Source organism: Chlorocebus sabaeus, chromosome 12 (assembly GCF_047675955.1).
Source record: "Chlorocebus sabaeus isolate Y175 chromosome 12, mChlSab1.0.hap1, whole genome shotgun sequence".
Taxonomy (NCBI): domain Eukaryota; kingdom Metazoa; phylum Chordata; class Mammalia; order Primates; family Cercopithecidae; genus Chlorocebus; species Chlorocebus sabaeus.
This window is the reverse complement of record NC_132915.1, coordinates 108,716,308-108,730,134: the sequence shown is the minus strand read 5'-3', so window position 1 is coordinate 108,730,134 and position 13,827 is coordinate 108,716,308. Positions and strand designations below refer to the sequence as shown.

Below are 13,827 nucleotides of genomic sequence, written 5' to 3'. Positions count from 1 at the left end.
TTGTCACCCAGGCTGGAGTTCAGTGGCGTGATCTTGGTTCACTGCAACCTCCGCCTCCCAGGTTCAAGCGATTCTCCTGCCTCAGCCTCCCAAGTAGCTGGGATTACAGGCACCCACCACACCCAGCTAATTTTTAAATTTTTAGTAGAAACGGGGTTTCACCATGTTGGCCAGGTTGGTCTCAAACTCCTGACCTCGAGTGATCCACCTGCCTTGACTTCCCAAAGTGCTAGGATTACAGGTGTGAGCCACCGTGCCTGGCCACTAAGGTGGTTTTTACCTGCACATTCAGCCTGCCTGTGTCCCCAGTGCCTGTTCCATCAAGCAGACTGGATTTCAAACACAATCGAATGGGGGTGGGGGGTAGGGGATATAGTTACTCCAGAAAATCTGAGCTAAAGCTAGAGGCTGCAACGGACAGTATTTCATTCCAGTTCTCCAGGGAGACGGGGTGAAGCGGAGCATGCTGGCAGACCTACCACACTCCTGACTGTGTAGAGGGAATATGGAGCCCAGCAGCTGGACAACCCTGGGAGCTCCTGTATCCAGGGTCACGGCAGCCCTGTGAGGCCACCAGTGGGCATGGGAGTCTGTGCCAATGGTGCAGGCCAGGATTAGAGGGCTTAGGAAGATGACCTCTCCAGTCTGGACCCAGAAGGACTTCAGAGGCCTACAGCCGTTCTGTCTGCCTGGCCACGCAGAGATGGGGTGGGGTATGGGTTCAGGGCTTGGTGGCCTGGTGCTTACTGCCCTGGAGACAGCAGCATCTTTTTCGTGGAAGGAGAAGACGGGGGGGCGGGGGGCGGGTAGACTCTGGTCATACCAGAATGGGCAGGCACCCACCCACTCGGTCACCCGTAGAAAAGTTGGGGCCAGCCCTGAGTTCATTCTTCCTGCACCTGTGGTTTGACCAGCTAGCAGGGACCGATCCCGAGTGTGGACAGATGGAGTGACTAGTTGGAAGAGACAGACTGGGCTGGAGAGGCCTGGAGTTTAGAAGGGGCTCTGGGTGCCTCCTGGGCAGAGGGGCAGGAATGGAACCATGGCCTCTGTGTCCCTCATAGGGAGCACCTGCTCCAGGGGAGAGGGGGCTGTGCTGAAGGAGTAGGCCCTGCCTCCGGGGAGCTTCTGTTGAAAGCACATAGAGGGCCATGGAAGCGCTGGACTCAGCTGGGTGGATGACTGGGAGATGGGGGACCCGAGGTGACAGCAGACTCTGAGGCTTGGGCAGCTCCGCCTAGCAGGGGAGAAACCCCCCACATCCCCCTCACCCCACTTACACCCAGCTTTACCCCTGGCACACCCTCCCGGATGGGAGTCCCTGAGCCATTTTCAGTAGAGGAAACAGACTCTGAGAGGTCCCCCCGAGCTTGCCTGTGATGTGGCCCAGCTGCAGGTTTGAACCCAGGTCATCTGGGTTCAAGACTGTGCACCGCCTGGGGTGGGAGGAGTGCAGCTCTGAAGGTGAGTGCATTGTGGAGGATGATACAGGGAGGGGCAGTGCTGACAGGGGGCTCTGAGAGAGGCAGGAGCTTGATGGGGTCCCTGGGTCAGGATGGCCCCAGGAGGCTAGAGTTGGGGTATAGGGACCAGGTCACACAGGGTTCTGAATGCCAGGCAAGGAGGCAGGGGTCACTGCCGGTCTGTCCCAGCAGGGGGATCAATATAAATGGGGCCCAAGTGCTGGACTCAGGGGAAACCTGGCCAGCAGGATGAGGCCTCTGATGACCAGCTCGGGGATGAGCGACGGGGAAGAGCCACGAAGTGTGGGGGTCACCACGCACAGCAGGGCCTGGCCAGTCAGAGCTGAGTGGCCTGCAGTGCTGGTGCCTTGGCTCTGGTGTAAAATTGAATGAGGCCGGGCATGGTGGCTCACGCCTGTAATTCCAGCACTTTGGGAGGCCAAGGCAGGAGGATCACTGGAACCCAAGAGTTCCAAACCAGCCTGGGCAACATAGTGAGACTTCGTCTCTACATAGTTGTTTTAAAAATAAAAAGGGCTGGGCACAGTGGCTCACGCCTGTAATCCCAGCACTTTGGGAGGCCGAGGTGGGCAGATTACAAGGTCAAAAGTTCCAGACCAGCCTGGCCAACACAGTGAAACCCCGTCTCTACTAAAAATACAAAAATTAGCCGGGTGTGGTGGCACATGCCTGTAGTCCCACCTACTCGGGAGGCTGAGATGGGAGAATCACTTGAACCTGGGAGGCAGAGGTTGCAATGAGCCGAGACTGTGCCATTGCACTCCAGCCTGGGTGACAGAGTGAGACTCTGTCTCAAAAAAATAAATAAATCAAAAGGGATGGCCAGGCATAGTGGCTCACGCCTGTAATCCCAACACTTTGGGAGGCCGAGGCGGGTAGATCACCTGAGGTCAGGAGTTCGAGAACAGCCTGGCCAACATGGTGAAACCCTGTCTCTACTAAAATACAAAATCAGCTGGGCGTGGTGGCAGGTGCCTGTAATCCCAGCTACTTAGGAGGCTGAGGCAGGAGAATTGCTTGAACCCAGGAGGCGGAGGTTGTAGTGAGCCGAGATCGCACCATTGCATTCCAGCCTGGGGGACAAGAGTGAGACTTCCTCTCAAAAAACAAACAAATGAACATCTCAAAAACAAAAATAAATAAATAATAAAAAGGGACGAAATCAGTGAGCCCTAATAACACTGAACACTGACTACCCCCAACACTCGCTCAACCCCTGTGTGAGGCCTCCTTCCCCCAGGCTCCCTCGAGCCCCATCTTACACCAGCTGAAGCTGGTCCCAGGTGATGTCAGATAAGACAAGGATGGAGGTGGAGAAGGGGAGACCTGACTTTCTCCCTGCCCAGGCTGAGTCCGCTGTCACCTTGGGTCCCCCAGCTCCCAGCCTTCCGCCGTGCCCAGTCCAGCAGGTGGCATCGGTCTGCTGGGCGACAGGGTGAGCGTGTATATTTGGTGACGCCGGCGGGCCGAGTCAGCGGCCCCCGCCTGACTGGGGCGAGGTTGGCCCTAGGTCCTAGCAGGGTGGGGAGTACTGAGCAGGCGGCTGGGGCGGAGGGACACGTGAGATTGGCCGCACACAGCGCTTGGCGCGTGGCGCGTGGCGCGTGCGCGCGGCGAGGCGGAGTGACGTGCACGCGCTGTCTGCGGTCCCGCGCAGGCCCCGTGTGCGCGCCAGGCCTTGGACTCCAGGCCCGGCTGCCCCACGCTGGGAACACCCGCGTCGGCGCGCGGGAGGGAGGCCTGAGCGCGCTCCCGAGCGCGCCCCCGAGCTCGCGCGGCGGGGCGCGCCCCTCGCACCTGCGGGCCGGCTGGGGCGGGGCCGCAGCTGTCCCCGCCCACCCAGGCCCGAGCCCCGGGAGCCGGGGCGGAACCGAGCGGCGGGGCCCGAGCGGCCGGAGCGCGGCGCGGCGCAGACAATGGGAGCGGCGCTGGCGGCGGCTGGGGCGGCCCCGGGGGCCACAGAGTCCTGGGCCCGGCGGGGACCGGAGGCCGCGCCATGAGCCCCGCAGCCGGGCGCACCCCTGCGCCGCGCGCGGGCCGAGGCGAGCGGCCTCTGCGAGCCCCGGGCCCCGCCCTGGGGCCGGCGATGAGCCACCGAGGCTGAGGATGATGGTAGATTGCCAGGTGAGTGCGCGCCGGCCCCAGCCCCGTGTAGCGGGTGGAGGGAGGACCGCACGCCCCCGCCCACACCCACCGGGGGGAGGGAGCCCGGCGCGGCGTCCACGCTGAGCGTGCGCTTACGCAGCTCCGCGTCCAACCCCGCCCGGGACAGTAGGGAAACTGAGGACAGGAGAGGGGCAGGGACTGGCCCGGGGCACACGAAGTGGGCGGAGTCCAGAGGTGAAGGGAGGGTTCCGACCTCTTAGGCCAGGAAGGGCTCGGCTCACCCTTCCCATGGGGTTTGCTTTGGGAATGACAGCCTCTAAGATCCTGAGGACCCCTGCCCATCTCCCATGTGGGCTCTTTTGCCTGGGCTTCTCCGCGCACGCACAGGCGCAGGCCTGCGCACACATGCTCACACACACGCAGACACACACACCACACACTTCCTGGGACTCAGAGTAGGATGGGACGCTGGGGAAGTGACTGGGGGAGAGATGAAAGAGGGCAGGGGCTGCTCTGTCATGGGCAGGTGCATCCAGTACCCAACAACATGCCCGGGGCCATGGCACGGGGTGGGGGAGCAAGGGGAGGACACGCCAGCTTGATGGGCGGGGGTTCTCCAGGGTTCCCAGGATCTGTGTGGGCTGGGCAGCCTGGAGAGGACAGATTGTGGGGTTCTGTGTTCACCACTGTGATCACCTAGAAGCAGGAGAAGACCCCTTCAGTGTGGAGGGGACTGTAGGAAAGGAAGCCTCAAATTCCTGCTCTATAAATTGGAATGTTCGGCCTGGGTGACCCCAAGGGTCCCACAGGCTCGTAGACGTATCTGTCGGCCTTGGGTCTCCACTGGGGATGCTCCCACTACCTACCGAGGTCTGTGGAAAATGCCTTCTTCTTGGAGGTCCTTCTGAGCAAGAGAAGCCTGGGGGGCTGAAGGGCTGAGGGCCTGGGGTGGTGCAGAGTGCGCCCAAGCACTGGACCACTCTTGTGAGGCAAGACTGTCCTTGTTGAAGCCTCAGAGTTCTTATCTGGAAGTGGGGCCAGAGCCGTTGCCCTGGTTGGAGTGAGGAGGCCTCACGAGTGAACTGGACACCCCAGGGCCAGCAGAGGGAAAGAGGGGAGCAAATGAAGCTTCTGAGGCTTCTTGAATTACCCCTGGAGCCTGCAGGTTCTGCTCCTTTGACCCTCTGGGACTCAGGAGAGCTGCTACCTTGACAACACCCAAACAAAGGTGTGTGTTTTGTTTTCTGGGTTTTCTCCCCGAGGCTGCTGCTGTGCTAGTGCCGGCCACCAGGGGGAGGCAGTGCCCATTGTGCTCCACAGAGCAACTGGAGTCAGGGAGAGCCCCACAGGGTCCCTCTGGGTGACCCCGGCCTCCACCCAATGCACACCCCCCATTACTAGCATCCCTCTCCACAACGTTAGCTGCTCAGATGCGGGAGTGGGCTCCGAGAGCCTCCTCTTTCCCTTCAGCAGGTGTGCCCAAGCACTCACTCTGGGTGGGGGAGCAGCATTGGGCTTGGGCGTGGCTCTGAAAATGACCCAGGTGGGCCTGCCCTCCAGAGCTGGCAGTCTGGAGGGGGCGATGGACAGGGCACAAAAGGAAACAGGCAAAGAAAGGAAAAAGGAAGTGCTGCCAGGGAGGGCTGGGGCCTGCTGGGTGGGGGTCTGAGAGGTCTTGCTAAGGGGACATCTGTGCTGTGACCAGAAGACAAAGCATGGGCCAGCCCTGCACGAGTCTGGACAGTGTGATGGAGAAGCCTCAGCAGACAGGCCTGGGAGGCACAAATGAGTTTGGCCAGAGAGGAGTGAGAAAGGAGGCCAGTGGTGGCCCAAGTGAGCTGGGGGCGGGAGGGGAAGCCCAGGGGCCTGGAGACAGCTGTGTGACAACACTACCCTAATGTACAGCTTTCAGCAACAGACACTGATCATCACACAGTTTCTGTGGACCCAGATCCAGGGCAGCTCAGCTGGGTGCCTCAGCCCCCAGGTCTCAAGGGAGGCTGGGACTGGGGTCTCAGCCGTGGCTGGACTGGGCAGGACCGGCCCTCAGGCCTTTCTCATGTTATTGGCAGGATTCAGTTTTGACTGAGGGTGTCAGTTCCTCTGTGACTGTTGGTGGGGACCCTCCCTTGGTTCACTGCCATGTGGGCCTCTCTGTAGGGCAGGCAGCTCACCGCTTCAGAACTCACTTCCCCAGTATGAGGGGTGAGGGTGGGGAGGAAAACAAGAGCAAACAAGCAAGACAGAAGTCATAGTTTTTTGTAAATCTTGGAAGTGACCTCACGTCACTTGTGCTGTATTCTGTTGGTGAGAAACCAGTCACTAAATCCGGTCCCCCTGGGAGGAAGGAGATCACTCAGCAACGCATGTATCAGGAGGCAGGGATCTCTGGAGCCAGTGCGGAGGCTGCCTGGGACAGTGGCTGAGAGGAGGCAGTCAGGCCTGATTCTAAACATAATGGAGGCCAGGCGCGGTGGCTCACACCTGTAATCTCAGCACTTTGGGAGTCCAAGGCAGGTGGATCATCTAAGGTCAGGCGTTCAACACCAACCTGGCCAATATGGTGAAACCCCATCTCCACAAAAAAAAAAAAAAAAGTAGTCGGGCGTCTTGGCAGGTGCGTATAATCCCAGCTACTTTGGAGGCTGAGGCAGGAGAATCACTTGAACCTGGGAGGTGGAGGTTGCAGTGAGCCAAGATCATGCCACTGCACTCCAGCCTGGGCAACAGAGCCAGACCTTGTCTCAATAAACAAACAAACAAACAAACATAATGGGAGCCAATGGAAGGTGTTCCCACTGGGAGATGCTTCCATATGCCACAGGGGGCCAATATCTGATGTTTGCTTAATTTTTAACCCGTTCATGGTGCAGACGAGGAAACCAGACTAAGAAGGGAGTGACTCCCTAGATACAGCACCAGTGCCCAGCCTGTCCCACTTGTATTCCGGGCTGTGTCTCACCTCTGTTAGAAGTTTCTTTCCTCACAGTTGTAAAGGCCAGAGGCCCAAAATCCAGGGGTCAGCAGGGCCCTGCTGTCTCTGAAGACCCCTTCCCTTCCTAATCCTTCCATCTCGAAGTCTGTGCAGTAGCTAACAGGTTTTGTAGTATTGTCTCACATTAGCATGGTGATGTCCCCAGGAAGTAGATGTTAGAACCATCCCCATTGTGCAGGTCGGGAGACTGGGGAGGCCCTGAAAGGCACAATGACTAGTTTGAGGTCACAGAACTGGCAAGAAGCAGGAGCTTGGTGACCCAGATGGCTTTCCCTCTGTGAGCCTCAGGGGCTGGGAGCATGAGAACACAATGGTTGGCTGTCCCAGCTCCCAGAGTGGCTGTGAGTACCTGGAAGTGCCCCTTGTCCCCCCTCACACACCTGCCATCGCTCTCCCCATTTCCTTAACCCCCAGCACTGCTGCCACTTGATTTTTATGAACATCTGAATATGACCAAGTAGCAAAGGCGGATACTCGCTCATTCATTTTGCATCTGTCTCCTGGGTCCAGGCCATGCCAGAGGAGGGGGGTAACACAGTCCGGGGAGTTGCCAGGGGTAGGGGCAGTGCTCATCTGGGGAGTGAGTAGGCACAGAGAGATTCCAGAAGGAGGTGTCTTGTGGTCATGGTTGATTCGCGGACAGGAGGTGTGGTGATGGCGCAGAGGGCGATGACTGGGGCCACTGTCTATCCGGTCAGTTTCCCGGGCTGCTGTCACAAAGTGCTGGGTGGCTCAACACAACAGAAATTTATTCTCTCACAGTTCTAAAGGCCCGAAGTCCAAAATCCAGGGGTCAGCCAGGCCCTGCTATCTCTGAAGGCTCTAGGAGAGGATCTTTCCTTGCATCTTCCAACCTCTGGTGGCTGCCAGTTTCCTTGGCATTCGTTCCTGGTGTTGTAGACGTGTGACTCCAAACTGTGCCTTCATCATCACATGGCTGCCTGTGTGTCTGTCCAATTTTTCCTGTTATCATAAGGATAGCAGTCACTGGATTAAGACCCACCCTAATCCAGTATGACCTCATCCGGATTCAATCCGCACAGACCCTATTCCCAAATAATATCTCATTCACGGGTACCAGGGATCTTTTTGGGGGACACAGTTCAACCCATAACAAGAGTATTGGGAATGACTCCCCTCCCACAGGCCGGGTACCCGCGTGCCTACGGGGACTAGGGAAGCAGCGGGGAGTCGGAGGACATCCCAGGAACCCAGCCCCCAGCTAGGGGGTGTGGGGGCGTGAGCGGAGCCCGCCTGCTCCCCAGCTTGGCGCATTTTGGCGGCAGCACCAGCAGGTGGCGCTGTGCACTCCCGTGCGGCCGCCCAGCCCGGCGCGGAGCTGCCGCAGACAAAGGTCTCGCTTTCGGGTTGCGAGGAGCTTGCGCACAGCTATAAACAGGCCAGGGGCACGGCCACCTTATGGGTGGCACACACGGGAGGAAATCAAACCAGGCGGGGCCGAGGCGGGGTGACTGGGTGGCGACTTTGCGTCGGAGGCCGGCGGGGGACCGAGGAGGAGGTGACGGGGTGGCGAGGAGGACCACGATTTGCAGACCGTGGTGTCAGCGGGGCGGAAAGGAAGGCAGGGACGAGAGATAGGGGACCTGGGAGGCTGCAGGGGCCGGGCCCACAGGGGCCAGGAGTTTGCCTTTCGTTTGGTTCCTCACCTGCAAGCTGAGCCGGCCTTTCTCAGGCCTCTCCAGAGGCCCTGTGGCTGATTACACCTGCGAATAGCTCTCCTGTGACTGCAGGGCCGTCTGGCCCAGGTCTGCGGGTGCTCAGAAGGCAACCCTGGGCACGGGGCAGGGGCTGTCTGTGCAGATCGAGACTTGAGGGGTCCTTCCCCCCAACCCCAGCCCCAGACCCTGTCTCAGGGGAGCTGGGATGCCTGAGGTGGTCCTGCTGCTCCTGGTAGGGGTCAGCACAGCCCCGCAGAGGCCCCTTTGATATACAAAGGGGCGAGGCAGTGTGGGGCTGAGGAGCAGGGGTCAGGTCCCTGCCATGGAGCCGCTCACATGGCACGGGTGAAAGGGAGCGGAGTGCATAGCAAGCCACCGACCCAGGAGTGGAATGAGTGGAAGCCATTCCTTTTTTTTTTTTTTTTTTTAAAGACAAAGTCTTGCTCTGTGGCCCAGGCTGCAGTGCAGGGGCGGGATCACAGCTCACTGCAGCCTCGACCTCCTGGGCTCAGGCCTCCAGAGTAGCTGGGGTGGCAGGTGCACCCCAACACTCCCAGCTAATTTTTGGATTTTTTTCTAGAGACAGAGTTTCCCCCATGTTGCCCAGGCTGGTCTCAAACACCTGGGCTCAAGCGATCCCCCCCACCTCGGCCTCCCAAAGTGCTAGGATTACAGGCATGAGACACTGCATCCAGCCAGAGGCCATTTCTTACTGTCACCTCCCTGCCTGCACAAGGCCCTCCCACCACCTCCTGGCTCATGGAGCTACCAGGCCCACCCCTGAGGCTGCTGGTCCTTGACAGTTGGTTCAGTGATTGATTCACATAGCAGATATTGGCCTCTGTACACCTGGCTGGCACTGGGTGCCTGGCCTGTGGGGAGCACCCTGGCTCCTGTGGAAGGGTCAGGGATATGGGGCAGACAGATCTTGTGGAGAAGGCATGGGCTGGGAGCCTGGGGACCTGGTTTCAGTGGCTATTCTGCCATCAGCGGCGTGGTCAGTCACCATTGCATGCTAGCCACAGGACCATGCTCCACAGAGTCCTTCCCAGGCCATCCCTGCACCTCCATCCCATGCTGCAGAGGTGCCTGGTGGTGACAGCCAGCCCATAGTCCTTGTGCTAAGATGTCCCTTGTATGTGCTCAGCACTCTGCAAGATAAGTGCTACTGCTATCTTCCCTTCCAGGTGGGGAAACTGAGGCACTGGGAGGGGAAGGGACTCCACAGCTAGGTAGTGGCAGTTTGGCAATGGCGCCTCCCTGTGTGCACACAAGCCTGGGAAGGGCCAGGCACCAGGACCACATTCCTTCCAATTACAGCGGCCTTCCAACGGTCAGGTCTGGGCCTGGCTGCTGGGCAGGGCGGGGCTGGGAGGCCTCAGGCCCCAAGTGGTGGTTAATGGCAGCGAGGAGACTTAAACAGAGCTAATGAGCCCCTTTCATCGTCTCCCTGCTCTAATGAAGGCCTTAGACTCTGGGCTGTGCATTTTGGGGGTTCTTGATTCTGGAGCCTCAAAGAGTCTTAGGGCCAGGGATATGTAGGCCCCCCCACAGGGGTGGGGCGTGAGCTTATGGACTCCCAGTGTCCCCTCCCAGGGCAGCCAGGCCCGGGTGAGGAAGTGGAAAGGAAAGGGCATGGAAAGCATCGTGGCATCCCCCTAAAAATTACAAGCCCCAGAAAAAAGGGAGTGTTCCCATGGCAACCCAGAGCAGTTGCTTGGCAACTGCTGGCCCCCAAAATACTTGCCTACAGGAAGGCTCAGGGCTGGGGCTTTCCGATGGCTCACCTCCAACCCCCGCCGGTGCACACCCACCCCTGACCCGAAGAGAAGACTCTGAGGCTGAAAGAGAAAATGCAGAGACCAGGGTCCAGGACCTTCATTAGAGCCTGGGGAGGAAGGGGCCTGACCTGCCAAGTTTCCTCAGATACTTGTCATGGCCCACCCGCCCTCCACCTCCACCCAGAGACAGGACCCAGCAGCCTCTGCCCCTGGATCCTTCCTGAGGGACACCCCAGTCCACTCCCCTCTCCCCATCTCCCCGCTCTACCAGCCACCCGGCATCAAGCCAGTCCCCTAGCAACAGAGGCCACTTCCTGGATACCTGAGTGAGAGTTGACAGTGGCAGAATGTCAGAAAACGCAAGGTCAGAAGGCACAGCAATGGCTTGGTGCCAGCCAGAGTGTGTGGGACCTTGGGGTACCATGTGTGGTACCATGTGCTTTGCAGCCATGGGCTCCCTGGCCTGGGGCAGGCTGGCATGCCAGGGTGTGGCTGAGCTGGGTAGAGCCCCTGGAACAGGGGACTGTGGTTCTGGGCCAACTTTGATACCAACTGACTATGTGACCTTAGTGTGTCCCTTCTCACTGGCCTCAGTTTCCCCATTGGTGACCCATCTACCCCTCTGCCTGTGTGTTCACCGTTCAATGCATAAACATTGCCCTGTGAATTATGTCACCTACTGGGGCCTTGGGGCAGGAGAGTGAGGGGACCAGGACCAGGCCAGCCACTGCCCTTCCTCCTCACCTGCCAGCATCCACCTCAGCTGTCAGGCCCCCGGTCCTCAAGTGAGGAAGATGGCTTTGGAGCAGGACACCTGGGTCGGAATTCCAGCTCAGCGCTTACTGCCGGGCATCCTAGAAGAAGCACAGGACCCCTCTGAGCCTTGCTGTCTGCCCTGAGGTCCCCACAGTTGCTGTGAGGGTGTAAGGAAGCCCTGCCCTCTGGGCTCCCATAGGGACTGCCTTAGTTTGTGGGCGCCCACCCTGCACCCAGACCTGGGCACTGCGGGAGCCGAGGTGAGAACACAGATGAGGGGTGTCCAGCCTGGAAGGAGCGAGGTGGAGCCCCAGACCCTGGGAAAGGGTGGGGCAGCAGAATGGTGGGAGAAGGCAGGTGGGGCCACACTGCCCAGTGGGTTGGACTTTGGAGATGGGAAGGATGTGAGACCTGGTTGCCTCAGATGTTCTCTCTGGGGATGGCAGTGAGGGTAGGACTGTTGGTGACCACCCCCCGGGGCCTCCCGGTGCTCTCATGGAGCCAGGATGCCAGTCTGATCCTGATCATTTGCTCACTATGTGACCCTGCGTCATGACCTCACCCCTCTGAGTCTCCCTTGCCCCATCTGTCAAATGGACAAAGGGCGTGCCCACCTCCGGAATTGGGTGCTGAACTCGTATGTTCACTTGGGGGTCATTGGCTGGGCTCAGGGTGATCCCATGGGGACTCTGCCCGGCCATCCCCAATTGGAGTGCCACACGAGGAGGGGCAGGGCAGGGGGCAGCACAGACAGTGGCGGGGAGCTGCTGGCCCACAGCCCAAGGTGCGTGCAGCCCTGGCCCATGTTCATGCCAGACGCCACGCCAAGAAGGCGGGCGGACGAGGTGAGCACCAGCCTAGCACTGAAGAACAGGCGGCAGGAGGCCGCTTCAGCTGGTGGGAGGGAAGATTCAGGCATGCAGCGCCACCCACCCTGCCTGGGTGCTGCACCAAGGACCTTCCCCCGCCTCCCCCACGTTGGCCTCCCCTCCCTGCACTGCCTGGTGGGCACATAAAAAACTGGGAGGGTGAGACCATGAGAGGGTGGGACCACGGGGAGGGTGAGACTGTGGGGAGGGTGGTGGAAGGTATTTAAGCCCTGGGGGCTGCCACCACCTGACCTGAATCCATTCCAGAGGGATTCCAGCTCCCACCCCACACCTGCTGGGCCGTGGCTGCGGGGAGGGAGAACCCCAGCCCTGAGCAGCACTTATCTGTCCCAATGATCAAGTGATTGGCTGATTAATCACCTGATGAGTGCTGTCATCTGTCATGATGATCACCAGGAACAGAAGCCCCAGGGAAGTTCGGGCTGTCTAGAGGTCAAGGGGTGAGAAGCCTTGGGAGGCGGGATGGGAGCCCTGGCTTGGCCTCAGGGGACCCAGACAAGTGGGCTCCCTAACTCCTCTGCACCCCCATTGCCTCCTCTGCAGACCTACGAATGCGGGGGAGTGTGAGATGCTCCTAAGGCCCCTGGCACCACATGGGCAGGCCCTCCGCAGGTGGCAGCCAATGTCCATTCCCCTTCACAGAAGAGAGATGGCCGATGGCCCACCAGCTCCGGCTGCCCTTGGGGATTCAGGGTGTGGGCGCAGGGCAGGGACCCTTGCAGGCCCTAAGTTGAATCCACAGGTCTTTTCAGGTAGGGGAACTACGGCCCAGAGGAGGCGAGAAAGTTGCCCAGGCCAAGCATCGCTTCTTTCCTGAGGCCAAGTTCCAGGTCCTGGCTGCCCAGTTGCTCAGGACTAGAGTTCAAGGGTGAAGTAGTCCACGTGGCCTCAGGCCCTGGGTGGCTGGGGAGGTGACAGCTGGGGGTAGTGTGCAGGTAGGTAGTGCCCAGTGTGGAAGGTCCCAGCTGACAGCGCTGCCTGCGTGGCTCCTCTACCCCCTCGAAACAGATGCTTGCCATTCTTCAGGCCTCCATGAGGACTTTCCTTCCCAGCTGCTGGGGCCAGGGAGTCCCTGCATGGAGCCCTGAGGGAGTGTGCTCAGGGGTCTGGGGATGCTGGGGCACCCATTGCTGTCTGGCAGATATGCAGGGAGCAGGGTGTGTATCCGGGGCCTCTGGGCCTGCAGGGAAAGGGGCCGTGTGCTGTGGGATGCCGTGGGGCACATATGCATTCCTGCACGTATGTCAGGGTAGGGGCATCTCTCTGCCTTTGGGTGACCCTGTATGTCTGCAGCATGCATGTGCCCAGATGTGACGAGCTTGACAGTGGCTGAGGGAGCACATACATGAAGGGGTGCATGTGGCTGCGCGTGGGGACACATGGCTGCTGCCCGGGGAGGGAGAGCACATTGCCACAGTGAGTGTGGGAGGGAGTGGGGGTTTGCATTTTGCCTTTTTAAAGTACTAGACCTGGCTGGGAGCGGTGGCTCACGCCTGTACTCCCAGCACTTTGGAAGCCAAGGCGGGTGGATCACCTGAGGTCAGGAGTTTGAGACCAGCCTGACCAACATGGCAAAACCCCATCTCTACTAAAAATACAAAAATTAGCCAGGCGTGGTGGCGGACACCTGTAATTCCAGCTACTCTGGAGGCTGAGGCAAGAGAATCGCTTGAACCTGGGAGGCAGAGGTTGCAGCGAGCCAAGATCACGCCCCTTTACTCCAGCCTGGGTGACAGAGCAAGACTCTGTCACAAACAAACAAACAAACAAAGCACCAGGCCCAGGCTGGAGCCGTGACCATGAGCAGGGCTGTCAGTTTTTTCATCCATTACTGGGTTGACAGCCAGGCCCAGCTCACAGGGTTGTGGTGGCTGGAAACTGCTCAGCCACTGCCTGGCACACCCAGCTGCCCACCGTGGTGCCGGCATGGAGACCTGAACAGCTCTCAGAGGGTCCCTGGGCAGGGGAGGGCAGCTGGTACCTTGCTGTCCTTTGTCAGGTGTCCCAGGTGAGGCAGAGAGGAGAGGCCCTTGAGTCTCGCCTTCCAGGGGAGAAGCCAAGGAAGGAGCCAAGCCCAGGGGTTAACGGGAAAGTGGGTGCCAGGAGGGTGGGACACAGCAGTGTCCCTCAGACCCA

At 59.6% G+C, this 13,827-nt stretch overlaps 1 protein-coding gene across 1 annotated transcript in view; it reads left to right on the top strand.

The window, feature by feature from the left end:
• Positions 1 to 3,355: 3,355 nt before the first annotated feature.
• The window catches only part of RALGDS (ral guanine nucleotide dissociation stimulator), a 49,053-nt gene continuing 38,581 nt past the window's right edge, over positions 3,356 to 13,827 (top strand). Inside the window, exon 1 of the mRNA XM_008005819.3 lies at positions 3,356 to 3,608. Within this exon, the coding sequence (XP_008004010.2) occupies positions 3,591 to 3,608 (18 nt within the window). The 5' untranslated portion in view covers positions 3,356 to 3,590. The remainder of the gene's footprint in view (positions 3,609 to 13,827) is intronic.